This window comes from Seriola aureovittata, chromosome 19 (genome assembly GCF_021018895.1).
Source record: "Seriola aureovittata isolate HTS-2021-v1 ecotype China chromosome 19, ASM2101889v1, whole genome shotgun sequence".
Taxonomy (NCBI): Eukaryota; Metazoa; Chordata; class Actinopteri; order Carangiformes; family Carangidae; genus Seriola; species Seriola aureovittata.
The window spans coordinates 23612452-23632211 of NC_079382.1; the positions used below are offsets into that span (position 1 = coordinate 23612452).

The 19760-nt window shown below is 42.2% G+C and overlaps 4 protein-coding genes and 1 long non-coding RNA gene across 15 annotated transcripts in view; 1 reads left to right on the plus strand and 4 right to left on the minus strand.

Moving 5' to 3' along the window:
* The window catches only part of LOC130187420 (uncharacterized), a 66949-nt gene that overhangs the window by 2864 nt on the left and 44325 nt on the right, over positions 1-19760 (minus strand). For 2 of the 5 annotated variants that reach the window (XM_056405034.1, XM_056405033.1), the window contains exons 3-4: positions 910-1188; positions 774-815 (exon numbers count right to left, since the gene is read on the minus strand). In XM_056405034.1, the coding sequence (XP_056261009.1) occupies positions 774-815; positions 910-1188 (321 nt within the window). Of the gene's footprint in view, positions 1-773; positions 816-909; positions 1189-1315; positions 1646-2066; positions 2194-2804; positions 2894-19760 lie in introns of those variants that run through there. The other 3 variants (XM_056405032.1, XM_056405031.1, XM_056405030.1) reach the window with 3 other exon arrangements.
* On the plus strand, positions 2338-5438 carry LOC130187437 (uncharacterized). The gene is made up of 3 exons (XR_008830456.1): positions 2338-2453; positions 3774-3882; positions 4480-5438. It is a non-coding gene; the product is annotated as an uncharacterized LOC130187437 (long non-coding RNA).
* Positions 6848-10328, minus strand: LOC130187429 (uncharacterized). Of its 3 annotated transcripts, XM_056405059.1 has the most exons (8): positions 10204-10328; positions 9737-10027; positions 9538-9627; positions 8994-9083; positions 8867-8895; positions 8715-8750; positions 8524-8592; positions 6848-7256 (listed from the first exon to the last, which is right to left on the minus strand). In XM_056405059.1, exons 2-8 carry the CDS (start codon positions 9942-9944, stop codon positions 7134-7136), a joined length of 645 nt encoding a protein of 214 aa, XP_056261034.1. In that variant the 5' UTR covers positions 9945-10027; positions 10204-10328; the 3' UTR covers positions 6848-7133. The 3 variants fall into 3 exon arrangements, with proteins under 3 accessions (XP_056261034.1, XP_056261035.1, XP_056261036.1); XM_056405060.1 differs by lacking the exon at positions 10204-10328 and having other exon boundaries at positions 9749-10063; XM_056405061.1 differs by lacking the exon at positions 10204-10328 and having other exon boundaries at positions 9761-10062.
* LOC130187424 (uncharacterized) lies at positions 10250-13540 on the minus strand. Of its 4 annotated transcripts, XR_008830449.1 has the most exons (9): positions 13127-13520; positions 12620-12976; positions 12232-12492; positions 12075-12131; positions 11258-11359; positions 11139-11167; positions 10977-11033; positions 10714-10864; positions 10250-10388 (listed from the first exon to the last, which is right to left on the minus strand). XR_008830449.1 is itself a non-coding variant. In XM_056405046.1 (8 exons), exons 1-8 carry the CDS (start codon positions 13182-13184, stop codon positions 10766-10768), a joined length of 1020 nt encoding a protein of 339 aa, XP_056261021.1. In that variant the 5' UTR covers positions 13185-13519; the 3' UTR covers positions 10469-10765. The 4 variants fall into 4 exon arrangements, 3 of the variants coding, with proteins under 3 accessions (XP_056261021.1, XP_056261022.1, XP_056261023.1); XM_056405046.1 differs by lacking the exon at positions 10250-10388 and having other exon boundaries at positions 10469-10864; positions 13127-13519; XM_056405047.1 differs by lacking the exon at positions 10250-10388 and having other exon boundaries at positions 10469-10864; positions 12620-12958; positions 13127-13517.
* pnrc1 (proline-rich nuclear receptor coactivator 1) lies at positions 14506-19357 on the minus strand. Of its 2 annotated transcripts, XM_056405055.1 has the most exons (3): positions 18721-19357; positions 17893-17946; positions 14506-17205 (listed from the first exon to the last, which is right to left on the minus strand). In XM_056405055.1, the coding sequence occupies exons 1-3, from the start codon at positions 19066-19068 to the stop codon at positions 16762-16764; spliced, it is 846 nt and encodes a 281-aa protein (XP_056261030.1). In that variant the 5' UTR covers positions 19069-19357; the 3' UTR covers positions 14506-16761. The 2 variants fall into 2 exon arrangements, with proteins under 2 accessions (XP_056261030.1, XP_056261031.1); XM_056405056.1 differs by lacking the exon at positions 17893-17946 and having other exon boundaries at positions 18721-19356.

Genomic DNA, 19760 nt, shown 5'->3' on the forward strand with positions numbered 1-19760 from the left:
CCACATTCATTGTGCGCAGGACATGAAACAAACAACAACGATAACGATACAACTGTTAAAAACAAGGGCCTTAAATTAACCTCAAGTTTTTGTGAAAAAATCATGTGTTGTCAAGGTTGCTAGGCAACAGGAGCTGGTAAGGGCGGCAACAGCTGCTGACACGGTGAAAATCCTCCATTGTTCAGACCGTCCTGTAGACTGTTCTCAGTCTAAAACCACATCATGTACTTCCTGTGATAAGTATGATGTCACTTCCTCCTTGTGATTAAACTCATGTCGTTCTTCTCTCTGAGATCTTTAACATTAATTTCTCTCTGATCAACAGTGACTAACCAACCAACAGTGAAGAGGTCAGAGCAGTCGGTGGAGAACTGACTGTGGGATCAACACTGACTATAAAAAGAAGAAATATGATTCTGTATTGTGTCGATCTGTATCAAGAAAAACATGTTAAGACTCCTCAGGCTCACAGAGAATCATGTCCCATGATGCATCTGGGACAATGACCATGTATTTCACCTCATGAAAAGAAGAAGAGGAAAGAGGAAGTTGAGCGTTAGTTCAGATAAATGTTTGCATGATTAATCAAATAATCATCTGTTGATTAGAAAACAGCTGATGTTTGACAACAGACATGAACACAGCTGGTTTCATGGCTGAAAACAGCACAAGTGGTCGGACTGAGAGCTGGACGATCAAGTGTCAGAGAGAGAGAGAGAGAGAGAGAGATCACACTGAAGCTCCACTGGTTGTAGATGCTGTCGTGCTCTCACCTGCCTTCATGTTGTTTTCTGTTGCTATGGTTTCGTCCTCACCTGGACAAATGAACAAACCAAGAAGCCGTTTAGAAAACGCCTCATGTTCACCATCTGCAGGTGATAGACGCTCATCAGCTCATCATGATCTTACCTGACTCCTCAGGTGAGGCCTGGATGGGGAAGGTCAGCTGTTGCTCGTTGTTATCATCAGTCACGTTACATGAAAAGATCTTATACCCTGATCCATAAATGTAATGAGAAGTCTGAAAACTCACAGAGACGCTGCAGAGAGACTGTGATGTCAAGAAGTCACGGTGACCTTTACCCACATCTTTACCCTGATACAACCACTTCACTGAGTGTTTACAGTCTCCATCCATCGACACAGAGCAGGTGAACTTCACCACATCACCGTCCTTCTGTTCAGTTACTGGTGAAGACGGAGACATTGAGAGAGAAAGACAAGAGAGAGAAATGAACTTCATCACTGTAACAATCATCATGATTGTAAAGTTTCAGTGTTTTGTTCTAACAGACAGTTTGATGTAAATACTCACTGGTAACAACAGACAGACGAACCAGAGAGCCTGAACCTTGTTGTGTTCCTGATTCAAACTGTTTGCAGTTGTACTGACCAACATCTTCAGCTGAGACGTTCTTCACAACCAGAGAACACTTCTCTTTCAGACTCAGTCTGTCTGATTTAGATCTGGCGTCTTTATGAATCTTCCCAACATCAAACAGTGGTACTGCTGAGCTGCTTCCTGAAACACTGAAGATCCAGGTCGTACCGTCACATTCAACCTGATCTTCTCTCAGACTCCCACAGGACAAAGTGACGTCACCTCTGACTCTGACAGTGACGGATGAATCTCGTCCAGCTGCTGCTGAGAAGTGAAATAAGAGAATCATCTGAAATCAGACTGAAGCTGTGGCAATGGCTGTGAAGTCTTGCTCCTCTGGTGGATAAAACCTGTACCTGTTATCGGACGTTCACCACCCTGTATAACATCTGTGCTGGACTGGACCACAGAACCACAGCAAACTCCCTCTGCCAACTGCCTCATGCTTCATGCAGGTTTCCTCTGAACTGGAAAACCTGCCTTTAGTCTCTGTGCAGTAACCACCAGACCAGGATCTCACACCAGCTGAGTATCGTCTCTTTTGAACTTTTAACTTCTATGTATCTCGACATCAAATGCTAAACGGATCATGTCAAACACAAGCTGCAGTAAAGTTGGTTGATAATATCAGTAAAGTTAAGCTTTGTTCTGATCCTGTCATTTCCATATGAACATGTCTCCTTACCTGTAAACTGAAGCAGCAGCATCATCAATAAAAACATTTTAGTCCGTCTGAATTCAACCGTCGTGTCTCTGTCTCTGGTTCTAACGCTCGCAGCTGTCAGAGTGTCTAAGATCTTGTAGAGACACATCACCAACTTCCTGTGGTAAGTGTGATGTCACTTCCTCATAATGATCTCTTAGTTAATTTTCTGAGAACTGATGGGGAAGTGTTTTGGTGAGAACGAGCGTCCAACAGCAGCAGAGCTGTGGAGGCGTTACCCTCTAATGTTGACCAGATAAACATCAGAAACACAAGAGGTTCACAGGAACAAACACTGGACACTTCATCAGGACAGAGGACAAAGAGTTGCTGGTTGAATTCTGTTCAAACCCCTTCAACCTTTAGCAGGTTTGTGGTCACTGAGACCAGTTGCAACAGGTGGTTAAAACCGTGATGAGCCTGAAGGAAGTTATATTTCTCTCTTTTACAGGACTACAGGTAAGTAACAGGTCAGTCATAGCAACAGGTAATAGGTAATGACTGAAAACCCCTAGTTTACATGTGTTTGTACAGCATGTGATTCCACTTCCTGTGAAAGCCATCACTTCATGTTGATGTGTCTGTGTGGGTTTATTGGCTCAGTGGCGCCCTCTAATGGAAAACAGCATATCACACTGTTGAAGCTAGCTAGTTAGCCTCTGTGCTAAAATAACTTGCTCTTTTATAGAGTTCTGAGTGAGAGTCACATGTATGACTGACCAGGACATAGTCTGTTCCTCTTCAGGTAATAACCCGCGCCACATGAAGATAAACAAGCTTCCCGCTCCTCGTTCTCCTCACACATCGCGGGGGGGATCCAAAGTGATTTTAAGCTCTGAAGCTTTTAACTGAATGACTCGTTTCCCCTTTAACATCACAATTAACTGTCAAACACAAATTATCCACGAGATCAACGATCGTAGGTTTAACACCGTCTTACTTTTCAGAACATTATCTTCATAGTTTGTTGCTGTTGTCATTTGTATAAATTGATGATTTCAAGCGCTGAATAGTCCTGTAGAAGTCTTATTACTCCTCCATGAAGTCCGCTAGCTAGCTTAGCATTTATGAACGCGCAGCGCCAGATCCAGAACGCCCGTTGCTCGTTCTCATAGCCCAGATGCATGATGGGAGTGACACTTTTGATCCAGAATCCAGTTCTTATAATACATCCATGGCTGTAACCTTAGTATGCTAGCAACCATTAGCATTAGCTTGTAAATAGCAATGTGAATCCATATAAACATTAGCTCCAGCCTGCTTGACACTGGCATTCACACAAACTTACGTTGCTTTAAACTTCCCCTCAACTTCGCCAAACTTCACGCAGTTTATTCCCAACATGATTCTGTAACACACACAGCTCTGCTCCTTCGTTACACTGACTTTAGCTCACACTGAATAGCACCGGACTGTTAGCTTTGCCATCAGCGCCCGCCATTTTTTTTAACCAGTGGAACCGAGGGAAAACTCACTTCCGGCTCAAGTTCAACGTGTTACTGTTAAAACTAAGGGTTCACTCAAATGTATTACTATGTATATATATATATATATATATATATTTACCTGGGTTCTGTTTATAGTCACGTTACCTGTGGAAATATGAAGTTACAGGCTTCATTCAGAAGCCTCAGTTCTTCACCTACACTCATCACATACTGACTTCTTCTTCTGCTCTACCTGTGTCAGCTGCTGGTGTCAGCTACTGGTCTGCAGCGCCCTCTGCTGACGTCACTGTGCTCAGTAGAAACAACATAACCACACATCTCAGTAAAAGACCTTCTGACAGAATAAACAGGTGAGTGATGAAATAATTACATCATGTTTTGAGACCGTAGTTTTAACTGAGATGAAAAATGGTCTAAAACATTATTTTCTTTGACCAACATTTATAAATAATAGTTTGATTTGTGAAACCTGATTGTTTAGTTTTGTTTAAAACCACTGCCCTCAGCTGTTTGTAGAGGTTTAGTTTGTGAAGAAACCGTCCTCCCCTGCTTCCTCCTCAGACGCATCAATAAAAAGCCATGACACTGTTAGAACACAAAGGAATCACAGAGTCCAACTGAGCGTTAAACATTTCATTTGCAGACTATTATTTTCACACGTTAACAGAAATGCTTAGTTTGTTTTGCATCAGTTTGCACAGGTACATGAAACATGACCAGTTAATCTTCATATCAAAAACTGAAATGTGATGTGGCCACAGAGGAGGAAAGGTTGAACAGCTGAAGCAGGAAAAGCTTTTTCTGTTATTTCAAATCAGCTGTGACGGACTCATTTCTAAGGTAAAGTTCATGTTGATCAGTGGAGTCTGACGGAGGCAGGAGGGTCAGTCAAACATCAGAGGATCTGACGTTCTCATAAGTCTCTCTACCATCATCTTCATCACCAGGTACCTGTGAAACACAACACAACACAATCAGAGCCGAACTCTGAGACGGCGACGACTTTCCAGTCCCACTTCTGTGATCTTCAGGTGTCCACTGTCCCGGGTTTATAAGGTCATCAGAGAGAACCTGACAGTATGAATCACCTGTTACATCACAGTACATTTATTCTGCAGGTGATTTTGACCAAAGCAACGTAGAAGAATCATATTCAGACTCAACACCAGCACAATGTCACAGAGGTCATCAGTAACTGGGGGTGAAATCCTCCCAAATGAACGACTAACAGCCAGTAAACTAAATCACAACTGCTGCAGACGGACGTTGGGCCAGAATGATGAAGAGTCTTGACTGAGACGAAGAGCGCAACGTCCCGAAGACCCAGAAGCTCCAGAATCCAGCATGAGTTACTGTCTGATCTGACCTTTACCTGACAGTTTGCTTCAGAACCAGTTCACTCTGTGACTATCCAGACTCACCTGAGCTCTGGGCCTCACGCAGGAACGTTTTCAGACTTTTATCTTAAACTTCTCTTGATTTTCTTGGTCATTTTGCTCGTATGAGAGTTTTAACTTTCTTAACTGGACGACTTTGTCATGAACCTCCTCATCCTGAAGAGGTGCTCAGTCCTCAGATTTCATCATTAGTATAATTGGTGACGTCACAAAGTGACGTCACCTCTGACTCTGACAGTGACGGATGATGAATCTTGTCCAGCTGCTGCTGAGAAGTGAAATAAGAGAATCATCTGATGTTAGACTGAAGCTGTTTCAGTTCATGTGAGGAGGATTTCAGATTCAATAAAAGTTTGTTAATGTTTCTCATCTTTGGTTGAAGGAGTTGATTAAACTAACCATGTTAAACACACACTGTACTCCACTGCTCATACATGAAGGTCAGTTCTAATAAAGTTAAGCTTTGTTCTGATCCTGTCTTTTCCATATGAACATGTCTCCTTACCTGTAAACTGAAGCAGCAGCATCATCAATAAAAACATTTTAGTCCGTCTGAATTCAACCGTCGTGTCTCTGTCTCTGGTTCTCACGCTCGCAGCTGTCAGTGTCTAAGATCTTGTAGAAACACATCACCAACTTCCTGTGGGAGGTGTGGTGTCACTTCCTCTTGGTCATTATATTTGTTGTGTCATGTCCCATGATGCATCTGTGATAATGACATGTTTGACACCCTATATAGAAGAAGGACTGAGGATGTTAAAGGCAGCTCACATAAACAGGCTCCTCGTCCACCAGGATCTGACGTTTGGAGTACACGGAGCAACATGGTGATACTGCAGCAGCTGGTCTGGGACCTGTTGCTTCCTCATTGAGTCCATGATGCAATTTCTTCAGAGAGTTATGGGGAAGTGTTTTGGTGAGAGTGTGGAGGTGTTACCCTGTAATGATGACCAGATAAATACCAGAAACACGAACGAACTAAAACGCTGACGAGTATGTAAATGACACTGTTGTCATGTTTACGCGGCCGATACTGACAAAAGACAGTTAATTTTTGAGATGCTACAGTTTTTCACGCCGGGAGTTTCCTGCTATGTGAAGTTATAGTAGAACCAGAACCACCTCCTCGTGGTCGTATCCCTCCGCCACCATGACTAGATCCAGGTCACATCCCTGTTTATCCAGAGTCAGAGTTTTCTGTTTTATCAGTGCTGGGGGTTTCCTGCCGGGGTATTCTGGCCAGGTTGGGCAAAGGATGGGCCTCAGGACGCAGAAGTAGAGGAAGTGCTCATTATTGGCTGAACCAAGTGCCTGCCACATCACGTCAGTTATTTAGTTTGGTTATCAGGCATTTCTTTACATTAAGATATTTCTTATTTTTTGTAAAGTTTATAGGGAATGTATTTTACTTTACACACCAACTGTCCTGTTTTGGTTTTGTTAGTTAAGGTGTTAGTGTTTATGTTACCCCCTTTGTGTTTACAGCTGGTCTGATCAACCAGTATATAAGTTAGATTAGAGTTTAGTCCTGTTGATTTAACTTCTTTTAAGGGCCCAGAACATTTTTGTTTGCTCGTAAAAATAATTTGTCTGATCACTTGTGGCTCCTCGTTCCTTCCAGCTCGGTCCCTCACAGTTGTGATACCCAACCTGTGGAGTGGGGCCGCTCAAAGGGTCACAAGGTGAATCAGAGGGGTCATGAAATAATTCAACAAATAGGAAAAAGGAAACGAAAAAAAAAAAAAAAAATTATTTAATCTTTTATTTTTTTAACATTTCTAAACTGAGGAGTAAATACAGCTGTCAGATAAATGTCATCTTGGTTGACTTCTTTTCCAGTTATGTGCAATTCTACTGTCACTGCTGCTGCTATGAATTGTGGGTTTTTCAACACATCAGTAACTGTTAGGCCATGGCGTTGATACTGTGTCTTTTATTGTGAAAGGTCTACAAATGTAAAGTCAGTGGGTGTAAGTGACTGACATCAGAATCATGAATCACATAATTACCTTTAGTGCAGATGTCTACATATTACAGAGAAATCGTTCACATGTGAATAAAAATGCTAAACTTGACACAAATCTTTCTTGGGTATCACTCTTTTGATAAAACACATGAGCCATTCAAGAATTCAAGATGGCCACCATTTCTGGCAAAATTCATATGTACATATATTACATTTGCTTGTGGGCTTATTTGTACTCTTATATGTTTGGGAAGTTGGAGTACATGCTGCTGGGATCAGAAGAGGAGGAAGTTTTCACATTGCTGTAGATCACTGGATCACCTTCATCATCATCATCATCATCATCATCATTACGGCGAACCTGGGAAACAAAAGGGAAACGGTATTAAACAGAAATGGACAAACACATAAACACTAACCAGACGCCTGAATGTGCTGCTGTATAATAACTGAAATGTTCACTGAGAAGATTTTCTGAATCCTGTGTGTGAAGTTGACATGTTTTCTAATCACTCACATCAATGGTCTCACATGTAGACATTAGCTAGCTAGCTAGTTAGCTAGTCTGAGACACTTACCCAGAATATACATGTTTAAAATCATTGAGAAATTAATAAGAAAAACATATAAACATCTTTAATTTTTATATGTATGTTGTATAGTAAACTTGCATATATACATTAAATATATATCATTAACATATATGCTTGCAAAATATAAAAATTAATCAAAATTAATCATTTCTAGCTAGCTAGATATCTTACAGCTAATGTGTCTGTGGAGCTATATTGTTAGCTAGCATGTTGTAAGCTCAGGATGTTGGATGGATAGATAGATAGATAGATAGATAGATAGATAGATAGATAGATAGATAGATAGATAGATAGATAGATAGATAGATAGATAGATAGATAGATAGATAGATAGATAGATAGATAGATAGAAAGCAAGTCAAGTCAATTTTTATTTCTATAGCACCAATTCACAACATAAATTATCTCAAGGCATTTTCCAAACAGCAGGTCTAGACCTTCTCTTTATAATATTATTTACAGAGACCCAACAATTCCCACCAAGAGCAGCACTAGACGACAGTGGCAAGAAAAACTTCCTTTTAAGAGGCAGAAACCTCGAGAAGAACTGGACTCAGAGTGGGCGGAGCCATCTGCCTCGACCGCAACAGCAACAGCATCAACTAATGAATGATACTAATGAAGACAGAATAAAAGGAGTTTGATACTTTGTGATTTACATTGAACAGGAATTGCGTCCACTTTTTTGTGACCCCTGGAAACATTTCCTGTTGTGTTGCGAGTATTTGCAGCATGTGTTGTCAAATTGTTGAAAACGTTTTCTGAATTTGTTCGTGTTTTGAGCCCTCAGAGCCACCGTACTTTACACTTTTCACAGCAGAAGCAGCCGTTAGCCACCAGCTAACGACACAGTCGTGCTGAACAGGTACAAACAACCACACGGACAACAAGGCTGTGGTAAAGTGAGTCAGTGTTTGTCTCCAGACTAACCTGCTGTTAAAACCACAGACATTTATAAGGTTTGGCCAACACCATCTCATCTATGCTGCTTTTCTTTCCACCACCAACACCAGTACAACCGGTCAGACAGCTCACCTGGGCTTTACTGTTGGTCATCCTGATGGCGATGACGGAGGAGTAGGAAACGCCGTCTTCAGGATCAGCCTGCACAGTGAAGACACTAAGTCAGTAACACATGCACTTCATTGAATTCTGTGCTGTTTTTCTCTCTCACGTTTCAGAGAACAAACACGAGTGTAAGTTTGTACTGTGGTGTGTGATCTCACCGTGTCCTGACGGGTCTCTTGGTTTAAGCTCAGCCCCTGAAAAGAAAAGAAAAGACATGAGTGGTTGGAGTGTGACGCTGCTTCTGTGCAGAGCGGAGCTGATCATCTGTGTCACATCTGTACAAACATTTGATCATGAATTTGAAACTCACAGCGCTGTGATCCCTCTGCGTTCTGTTCCCTGAAAAGACGAAAGAGTCGACTTTATCCTCCACAGTGAAAATCCAGGTTTATTAAACCTTTTTGTTTTAACAAAGTTTTATCTGTGGATGTTCTCACCTTCAGTTCTTTTCCACTTGATCACCAACACAACAATTATCAGGAGCATCACTAAACCCGCAGCGACAGTGATGAACACCAACCACCGACCTGAAACCAACGTTCAAAACATTTTGACACAAAATCCTGCAGCTAAAACAATTCACATGCAAAGATCCATTAGTTTAACTTTGTGAAGTTTAAGTATAAAAACAGCGTGGTGTTGAAGAATGTAAAGAATAAAACATCTTATTATTCCTCTGCGCCAGAGCAGCAGCCATTTTGTCTTCGGGTTGTCTGTACGTACGTATGTCTGTCTCATTCTCCTGGACACAATATCTCAGAAATACCTCGACTGAACTTCTTCACATTTGGCACAAACATTCACTTGGATGCAAGGGATGAACTGATTAGATTTTGGGGGTCAAAGGTCAAGGTCACAGTGACCTCACAAAATCCACAAATTGTTAATATTTTGTATGACTCTGGATAAACAGGGATGTAATCTGAAACTAGGTTACAAACCTATGAAACAAAACATTAAAAAGTTGGGTAAAGTCATTACCTTGTTGTTTTGATGAAGCATCGTTGAATGACGTCGTGTTTAAAACTGATCTTGTGTTTTCAGCTGTTGTTGTTGTTTGTTCGCCCTCACCTGGAAGAATGGAACAACACAACCTGAGAAAACCTGAGTTCAGTCACAAAACACCTCAAGTTACTAACAGAGAAAGAACAATGTCCCAAACTGCTCGTAATGTCCTCACCTGTTGTCTCACCTGTTGTCTCACCTGAGGACTGACTGCTGAAGGTGAAGTGATGCAATACTCCAGTGTGAGCAGACTTGTGTGTTACGTTACACTTCAACAACTCATGAATAAAGCGAGGTTCCTCAAAATTCACAGAGGCCCAGCAGCCGGACTGTGACGTCCTCAAGTCTCTGTGATGTGTATCCACATCTTCGCCCTGATACATCCACTTCACCAGGTACCTGCTGGGTTCAGGTGTGAGCACAGAGCAGTTTAACGTCACTGAACCACCGTCCTTCTGTTCAGTCACTGGTGAAGATGAGACATTGAGAGAGAAAGACAACAAGAGAGAAATGAACTTCTTTTCTGTAATAGTTTTGTTTGATGAGTGAGATGACGTGTTGGTTCCTCATTGTGTCCATGAAGTCTTTGTTTCTGAGAAGTGAGGGGAAAGTGTTTTACGGAGAACCATAGACGTCACTCACAGGTGTCTGAGGCTCAGAGTGAGCTGCTTCACCGTCGCCATCTTGGCAGTGCCTGACTCCACCCCTAACTCCCAGCTGATCTAAAAATGTTCAAAGAGGAGGGGCGTGTGTGGAGCTCAGGCTCAGAGCCTCCTCTCTTCTGATTGGCTCACCGACCTGTTGTTACTAGAGCTGCAGAGAGAAGCCTGAGAGAGGAGATGTAAAACTACACTGAGATGGTTTTTATATCGTCTGATGGATCAACACTTCAAATAAAACACAGAAGAAGAAAATATGGAGCTTTAATGTCTGAAAAGGGTTTTATACATTTACATTAGATCAGAGTACGTGGATATTTTTAACCCAAACTGCTGAAATGAGTCTGAGTTCATGTATTTCTGTTTGTTCTTATGCCATCGCGTTAAAAACTTACATTCCTATAAATGCAGCTTATTTGATATAAACTCCACCTTTAATTGATACAACCAAATCCATATAATTACACATTAACAGTGACTGATGGTGTTTCACCTCCAGGTGGCACCACAGCACACGTGGATGAAATAACGGTGCTAGATGCAGATTAAATGTCAATCCTGTTGAATCTAACGGGAGCTGAAGGGTCTGGTGTCACGTTTTCATAGTTCACTGTAGCATCATGTACACCTCCATCATCCTGCACCTGTCAACAACAACAACACAACACACTGGGGTTAAAGTGGAACAAATAAATGTTGAAATTTCCACCCAGACTCAGGAATGCACCATCAGTTCCTGTCTGATCTGATCTTTACCTGACTGGCTGCTGCACCTGAACGCGTCACTGTTCTGCTTCTCACTGAGTCTGAGACCTGCACAGACACAAACAGTGAGACATTAACAGCCACGTATCACAGTCACATGAACAGTTAGCAGCAGCATTTTAAATTGAGGATGGTTTCTGGTTCTCCACTCACAGTGTTGCATTCAGGTGCTCTCTGGTTCCCTGGAAAATAAAGCACAGAGTAACACTTCACGTCTAAACTGACAGTTTGTGTGGATCAGCCTGAACTCATGTTGGAGTGGATGTTCTCACCTCGAGCTCTGACGAGGAGAACAGTGATCACAGTGATGAGGAGGAGTTCAGCCACACGCATCAGCAACATGATGAAGGTCAGAGCAGAACAATCTGCAGCAGCTGTGGAGAAAACATGAGCACAAACATCATGTCAGTGAAGAATCAAATTCAAAATCATTCAAATAAAAGATAGAAGTTCCACATGTGCTTCACATGTTACAGACCTTACAATAATAATAATCTATAAATTGTGTAAATCAAGATGAATTGACTGTTTAAGCTCCATGTTTCTTCTTCATCTGTGTTTTATTTGAAGTGTTGATCCATCAGAAGATATAAAAACCATCTCAGTGTAGTTTTACATCTCCTCTCTCAGGTTTCTCCCTGCAGCTCTAGTAACAACAGGTCGGTGAGCCAATCAGAGGAGAGGAGGCTCTGACTCTCAGATTTCAGGTAAAAACACTCAGAGAAACCAAATCCTGCAAGGTTTGGATGGTGGGTCCAGGTGGGCGGGGCTTGGTGACTGCTTTGTTGTGACATCACAAAGTTCCAGAAGTCCTGACGGCTGGTTTTAAGGCTCAGTTTCTGAATACAGGCTGTGTGCATTTCTCTGTGGACTGAGGCTTTGATACTTTCACAGTATTAATATAAAAGCTAGAGCTGATCTATAATCACACTACACATGGACACACACCTTTACACTGGAGGAGCTTTAAGTTTTGTGTGATGCTGGGGGCAGCAGTGTGTGGAGAACCAACACATTAAATCTATCACAAGACATCCTGTAAGCATGCATCTACAGTTGTGTTTGTTAAATGTTGAACACGTTTCTCACCTTCTTGTGTTGTTGTGGAGTTTGTCTGTTCTGATATTAACAGTTCTGGACCCCTGCCTGACACATGACAAAACAGAAGGCAGCGAACATTAAAATGAGTCGAGCTGTTAATCAAATATAATTCATGAGTCATGTCGAGGAGGAGCTGTTTTCTCACCTGAGGACTGAGGTCTGAAGGTGAACTGCTGCACCTTTCCAGTCCAATACTCTGTCAGTTCACACTGGAACAGCTCATACTTCTTTGGTGTGTAAATTAAATGAGAAGTGGGAAAGGAAGCCGTGGCCCAGCACAAAGACGGTGACGTAGTTCTCTGTTTGTAGTCTTCCCTTAGTGCCAACGTCACTAAGTATTCACACTGTGTGTATGTGAACACAAAGCAGCTTAACTTCACCTCATCACCGTCCTTCTGTTCAGTCACTGGTGAAGACGGAGACATTGAGAGAGAAAGACAAGAGAGAGAAATTAACTTCATCACTGTAATAATCATCATCATTGTAAAGTTTCAGAGTTTTGTTCTAACAGACAGTTTGATGTAAATACTCACTGGTAACAACAGACAGATCAACCACAGAGTCTGGAGCTTGTTGTCGTCCTGATTCAAACTGTCTGCAGACGTAACGACCAACATCTTCAGCTGAGACCTTCTTTATAACCACAGAACACTTCTCTGTCAGACTCAGTCTGTCTTTAGATCTGGAAAGCTGGTATGTGTTGATCTGCCCAAACCTAACCAGCTCTGTTTCTTCTTCTTCTTCTATGTTATTATAAGTGACGAGCCAAGAAACGCTGTCACACTCACTCCGATCTTCTTTCACATTGTCACAAGACAAAGTGACCTCCGCTCCCTCTCTGACGGGGGAGGGGGACATGTGTCCGCTTACAGCTGCGAAGCAAATGAGACCTGATGTAAAAATGTTCTTGTTATAAAGTCAGTGTGAAGAAAACTTTAGATGCAACAGAAGAGTTTAAAGGAAACCCTCGCTGTGTTGACGACGATAAACTTCTGTTAAATGCAGATTAAATCAATGTAAATAACTTTAAATATTCTCACCTGTTAAATTAAGCAGCACCAGAAACAATGAAATACAAATCCTCTTGAAACCAGACATGCTCTGTCTCTGTCAGTGTCCAACGAACTAATGCTTCCTCAGGTGGAAGGAGTTCTTTTATTGTGGTGGGATGGGCATCACTTCCTGCTGGTTGTTTAATCTTATATTTCTGTCACTGTGTGAGAAAATGTTTGCATGCACGCCGACCTGAAACCGCAGTGAACATGACGACACGCCGGAGCCGTCTCTTCCTTATTCTGCTGAATGTTGCACAAACAGTGTTGATCGTCTCAGACAGTGTCACACCTGTCATTTCCCTTCATGACATCACTATCGCTCGTTTCACTGAAAACACCTTGTTTTGTATATTATTCTACACAAATGAGACCAAATAAATCAACTTGAAAACCTGAAACCTTGTCAGTGCAGAGAGAGAGAGAGAGAGAGAGAGAGTTAGCATTAGCACATCTGCTAACACTGTGTCAAAGAAGTATTAGCCCACACTGAGGAGACTACACAGCCTCTGACTATCTAGTCTCCAGCTGCAGTGATGTTGTAAGGAACATCCGCTGGTAAAATTTTGTGCAACAAGTACCAGAGTAAACGAAGTGACGTAAAGGTGAATGAAGTGACCAAACCATTCAACGATGACGAAACAATTTGTGAAGAAATTGTGGTGGCATTTCTGCCTTGGCACAAATTGAAGCTAAACTGCTGCATTGAATTTGTTTGAAGCAGCAGCGTCTCTTCATTTAAGTATGAAGAGACGGAAAAAATCCTATTGATTTTTTTCACATTAGTGCAACACGTGAAAAAATATTTTCTGAGTCTAAAAAAAACAAAGATTAGGATTATATTTTTTTGAGTTCTATAAAAAAATTTTTTAGATTTCATAACATTAAAGCCACGTATGAAAGATTTTCTTTTAGAATTCTGATTTTAAACTAAAATTTATATTTTGTATATTTTTAGGATTCTGTAAAAATGTATTTTTTTTTTTTAGGATTTAGGAGTTTAAAAATCAGAATTCTAAAAATAAAATTCTTTTTAGGATTTTATTTTTATCTGATTATCTGTCTTTTTTATTTTTTCACATTAGGGTCACGTGAAAAAATATTTGCCGCGTATAGCTCACAGCGCCTTAGGGTTTCAGAAAAACCAAACAAAGGGCTAGCAGCTGGTAGCAGAGGGGGGGTGAAGCTAGCTGGAAGTGTAAAAGTAAGATCAAAATTCTACTTGTACCTTCGGTGTGTGAACTTTGACCTGATGAAGGGCTAGAGGCTGAAACATTAGGATGATTTATAAACTGTGATGCTGAGCTTTTCACTCGAGTAGACAACGATATCGTCCTGACCTGTAAGAAACACAAAACAACATGTAGTCGGGGTAACCAATATTTTAATATAATTTAGATATGAAATGCTTCATAAAATTATTTTTTCCAAATCGCGATAATGGGGAGGAGTCGTTAATATTCTTATTCTTAGAACTGGAATGACATAATGTTAAAACACTGCAATAAAATGGGCAGTTTTTGCTACATTAATACAATTTTCCATTTACATGACGTCACAGAGGTGAAGAGACGAGACCCAGCAGCTGCCTGCGTCCACAGAAACATTACAGTAAAAAAAAAAAAAAGCACACGTGGTTCCTGATCACATGATCACCTGTGACGAACCGAACACTCACTGCTCTCTCTGTAAACATGGAGTGATCTCAGAGAAATGAAGAAGAAAACATCATATACAGACAGTAAGACTACGTCCACATGAAGCCGTGTCATGTTTAAAAACGCTTGTCCACGCTGCAGCGACAGCTTCATCTCCTCGTCCTCTTTTCACCGAGCGAAGGGAGAAACTGTCATCAGGGCCGACGTCAGACCCTCGTTACACCTCATCTGTTTCTACTGCGATAACGATCTGATGGCAGCTCAGAAACACTACGTTAACCAGCAGCCATCAAATTACTGTTTTATCATTATGAGGCTAAAACCAGGGAGGCCCCGATCGATCAGCTGATCCGATTTTCATTAAAAATACCTGATTGGTAGACGTGAATTAATGCTCCTACCGATCAGCTGTGGTTAATACTCTGGTGTCTGCCGCTGAGAGCAGCCTCGCCTCCCACCAACAGGCCGCCAAAACAAAACAACATGGCGGCCGCGTGGACCTTTTTACAAAGTGTGTGAGGCTGATAGAACGTACGACATCTGCAAAGCTCCTTGAGTTTTTCATACTGTTCTGTTGCACAAAGTAAAAGCTGTTGGACGTCCCAGGTCACTACACAGCTAAACAGACCGACCAACCGCTGATCCAGCTGCTGTGACGTAACAACGAAATGATCGGTATCAGTGCAAGGTGTGATTGGGGCATCGCCAGCTACAACTGGTCCCCATTTTAATTAGGGACTGATCAATATGTCAGAGTGACATACTGAAGCGTCTAATTTTGTTCTTCACTCCGAACATTCGGTTTACTTTGAAATAAAACAGAAAAAAAGCTGCAAATCGTCACGTTTCAGCAGCTGGACGCAGCAAATGTTTGGCTCCGGTTCAGTTGGTGACAACAGCTGACCGACTGACAGGAGATCGTCCTCGTGAGACAGCGTTTCAAAATGACTGTTTAGTAAACGCTCTACATGCAGGTGAGAGAAGCAGCCGCTCAGTGTGGACAGAGCTGGTTTCAGACTGAGCCGGCTTCATGTGGACGTACTCCGGGTCAGTGCAGTGAGGGTAAAGAAAAAGCACTTGTTGTGGCTTTCTGCAGCAGCTGGCAGTGAGACTTTCATCTTCTCTTCAGCCCGTCAGCTTCACAGTCCCTGATTGGACTCCACCAGCTCGGGGGGTGGGGGTGGGGGTGGAGGGTGACCAGCTGGTAAACTCTCTCCGAGCCATTTTGAAAGTGGACGTCGCTCTGCTGCGGCTGGTGAATTCATCGGAGCGGCTGGTGAAGCTTTGGATGGTCAGAGTGAAGTTTCTCGCCCGTCCACACGTTTGTTTTCAGTGCAAATCAGTAAGAAAAGTCTCGCTTTACATCCACTGTGCTTCACTCTGAAGGAGCTGTAACAAAGTGCCTCAGTTTCTCTTTTTTTTCTTTTCTCTTTTTTTGGAAAAAACCTCAGTAACAAAACTAGAATCTCAGTTAAAATAACAAGGAAAAATATACACAAATATATGTTTACAATATATTATGTACATTTACACAAGCTCTTTAAAAAGTCGATCAACACGAGGCTGCCTTAAAGAAAGTGCCATCGTCATTTTGCATAATGTAAACACGAGGCACCGACGGCGTTGCTGCTGGAGAAACTGTCTGCTCTTCTTTCTTTCCCGCCTCAAACTCCATCACAATAAAGTCTCATCCTCTCTTTTCTCTGCCGACAGAAAGGCAGAAAATGTTCGATCAGAAGCCACTGACATACACGGCATGTCAGTCAGACCTCCAGCAACAACACGACGCCTCCTCAACACTCGCCGCCTGTTGGCTGATGGGAAACTGTACTAAAGTTCTTAAAAACTCCCGACATCATATCACAGTGTGTTTAAGGCCAAACTCCGTTTACTGCATTAAACTGTTTCCAGTTGTTGGCGTTGGTTGTTAATCAGATATGGGGTCGTTGTGCTCCGTGGCGGCGGTCATGACGTGTCTTGAACCTTCAGCAGCGACTTTAAATGAACAGTCATCTGCTCTCGGCTCTGGTTGCTGAGCTGAGGCTCGTTCTCTCCGACCCAGTGACTGGGCGGTTTGGGCAAGACGCTGGGTGATGGCGGCTCGCTGAACTTGGCTCCAGCGTACACTTTCTCGCCATCTTTGAGGTATTCTGGTGCGGTTTCAGCGGGCATGGCGCTCACGGTCTTAAGGTTGTTGGAGGCGTGGAGAGGTTTCTTCTGCTCCTGGGGCGGAGGCTTGTTGGGGCTGCTGCGATCCTTCTTCTTCGCGGCGTGGGAAGCAGCGGCGGTTTGGTCCTGCTTCGGCTTGTGGCTCCGGCCGTTCACATTCTGGGTCAGCTGCTCGTGTCTGGGATGGTTGCGGGAAGTTTGGCTTCCTGGCTCCAATCTGCCACCTTTAGGTTTCAGCAGCTACAAAACACAAACAAACTGTTTTTAAATTCAACAACATGAGAGAAGTGATCCTGTCATTGAACTTTTGAAAACTGAATCAATATCATCATGTTGAGTGTAAAAGTTTAGATTTGACCTCGAAACAAAATATGTCTTAAACCTTTAATAAAGATTAATTGGCCACTTACAGGCGTCATATCATGTTACATATACATATCAGATAATAAGAACTTTTACTTTGCTTTTATTTATCTGGGGATGGAAAAAATATCTGAAAGTAGAACCAATGATGGGAAAACGTGGAAAATGACAGAAACACGGCACAAAGAGTTAGCTCCCCCCTCGGGGGTCTGGGAGTGGTTCAGGTTTAAAGACAGGGTCCTATCACCTGGTGCTCAGGTGGGAGATTTCATCTGTACACCAGTTTGGCCAAAACTCAGACCTTAATCAAACGTCTTTCACAACCCTCATGTCCCATCTTTTTGTCTTCTGTACCTGACCTATCAACAGACAAGTTACATCCTACAAAAAATGTTTTCTACAAGTCAACAAGCCATTGCTCTGTTACAAAGCCGCACTTCCTGCACCACAAAACATCTGTGAGGCCTTTTCTTGTGAGTGTTACGAAACCTGAAACCTGCAACTTCCTCTCCTCTGTTGCTTGACAGACACGCCTGTCAGCAGTGTCAGCTCGGGGCGTCTCACCTCGGTGAAGCAGCCGGCAGAAAGAGGAAGACGGGCTTGTTCATCACATGACTCCTGTTTACACCACAGGGATTAGTAACTGCGTCACTTCAAGCCGCCTCAGCCACAGATTAAATCCACTTCATTTCAAGACTACAATAACATTTTCTTTGTTTAATTAAGTTATACTAGTTATCTTTTTAATGACAACTTGTAAGCATGTCTTAAATAATCGTGATGTTAACAGGGTCGCATCTAAACATTACTTTCACCTGCTGGTTATTTTCAGAGTTGATCACTGAGTCTTTTGGTTCATGAGATAATCATCTCTCAGCAAATATTCATATTTAAGAAGTGAAAAATTGGGACTTTTACTTAAAAAATTACTTCAACGATTAATTGATCATCAAAAGCTGCTGTCAACTAATTTTCTGTTGACTGACCAATAAATCATAAAGCTCTCAGGAGAGGGGGGATGTGTATGTTTTGGTACTTCACTTGAATATTTCCATTTTTTGAGGTTTAGACAAAACAAACTTTGGGCTGTGAGCAGCTGTGATGCCATTTCTCACTATTTTTGTGTTTGTACAGTTTTCGGTTTGAGTTACGAAAATAGTACCATTTGTATACACTGAATAAAAATTACTATTATATTTTTTAAAGTGTGTTTTAGTGCCACAGTAATGGATCTGGGTATTTATGTTAACTCATGGTGATTTATCAAGAGCATAATATTAGGTTAAAACAGCCTTTACGTTGCCTGATAAAACGACTACCTTGTAATAACATGTTTATTATCTGACCCTGGAGGCCGAGAGGATGATAGCGACTACAACCCAGGGAACTCACCTCTTTCCTGGCTCCCTGGTTGAGATGATGGAGGGTCAGTACGGTCTGTGTACCGGCAGGAAACTCGGTACCGGGCTGGGCCGCGGGTCTATTGGCGGACGGAGCCGTCAGAGTGTTGTTGTTGTTGTGGTCGGACAGGCGGACGTTGGGGCCGTTTCTCGGGGGTTTCTGGTGCTGGTGCAGCGGCGCCGCCGACCGCAGCTTCCTCCCCCCTTTCTTCAGCAGCGCCTGCCTCGCTTTGTTGCCCGTGTTCAGCCCGTCGCTGCCGGAAATCAGCGTCACCGGGTTGTTGTTTTCGACGTTGCCGATGTTGGTTTCATCGCTGTGAGCCGGAGATCCGTCCAACATTTCTCTGAAGCGGCGGAAACATAAACAGGCTGTGAAATTCCTTTGCAGCTAAGTTGTTTTAGCTAACAACGTCACAAGCTAACAGTTAGCTAAGTGGATAAAACACTTTTCTTATCCAAGTTGCCTTCACGCGGGAATTATTTTTAACGAATATAACGTTATATTGTCGTCTCACAAGTTCCCGTGTGTAAACCTGTCGGTTTTTAATCGTTTCTGCTGCTAAAAATGTCGACGGACTTCTTGTTCAGAGATGGCGCGTCTGTGCTAGCGAGCTGGGGAAAACAGAAGTAGCATGAATGCTAAGTTAGCCGAAGGAAAAGACAGGACTTCCGGCGATGGCTTTCAAAATAAGACAAATGGGCAAAGCAAAAAAGATGCAGTGCGGACTGCAGAATCCGCAGTGCATGAAATTATCTGTTCAGCAGTAAAAAGTAACGAAGTACATTTACACAAATACTGCACTTTTGAAGTACTTTGACTTTACTTCTTTTAATGCCACTTTACAACTCAGATGGAAATCTATCTGCCAGCTTTGGTCATTACAGATTTTCCAAATTAAGATATTCGCATGTACATGCATCAAATGAAGAGCTTATATGATATAATGTTTTGCTGGAAATTAAACCACCAGAGCTTAAACTATTAGTTAATTAATCCTTAAATTGATTGACAGAAGATTAATCTGCAATTTT

Coding starts and splice junctions, on each gene's coding strand:
- LOC130187424 (XM_056405046.1), bottom strand. CDS start 13,184: ATGTCTGGTTTCAAGAGGATTTGTATTTCATTGTTTCTGGTGCTGCTT. Junction 11,360..12,074: donor CTCCACAACAACACAAGAAG/GTGAGAAACGTG, acceptor TTTTCTCCACAG/CTGCTGCAGATTGTTCTGCT. Junction 11,034..11,138: donor GAGCACCTGAATGCAACACT/GTGAGTGGAGAA, acceptor GTGTCTGTGCAG/GTCTCAGACTCAGTGAGAAG.
- LOC130187429 (XM_056405059.1), bottom strand. CDS start 9,944: ATGTATCAGGGCGAAGATGTGGATACACATCACAGAGACTTGAGGACG. Junction 8,896..8,993: donor CAAGTGGAAAAGAACTGAAG/GTGAGAACATCC, acceptor TCGTCTTTTCAG/GGAACAGAACGCAGAGGGAT. Junction 8,593..8,714: donor AAGAGACCCGTCAGGACACG/GTGAGATCACAC, acceptor TTCACTGTGCAG/GCTGATCCTGAAGACGGCGT.
- pnrc1 (XM_056405055.1), bottom strand. CDS start 19,068: ATGTTGGACGGATCTCCGGCTCACAGCGATGAAACCAACATCGGCAAC. Junction 17,947..18,720: donor ACCAGGGAGCCAGGAAAGAG/GTGAGTTCCCTG, acceptor TGGTGTAAACAG/GAGTCATGTGATGAACAAGC. Junction 17,206..17,892: donor CTGCCGGCTGCTTCACCGAG/GTGAGACGCCCC, acceptor TGTGTTTTGTAG/CTGCTGAAACCTAAAGGTGG.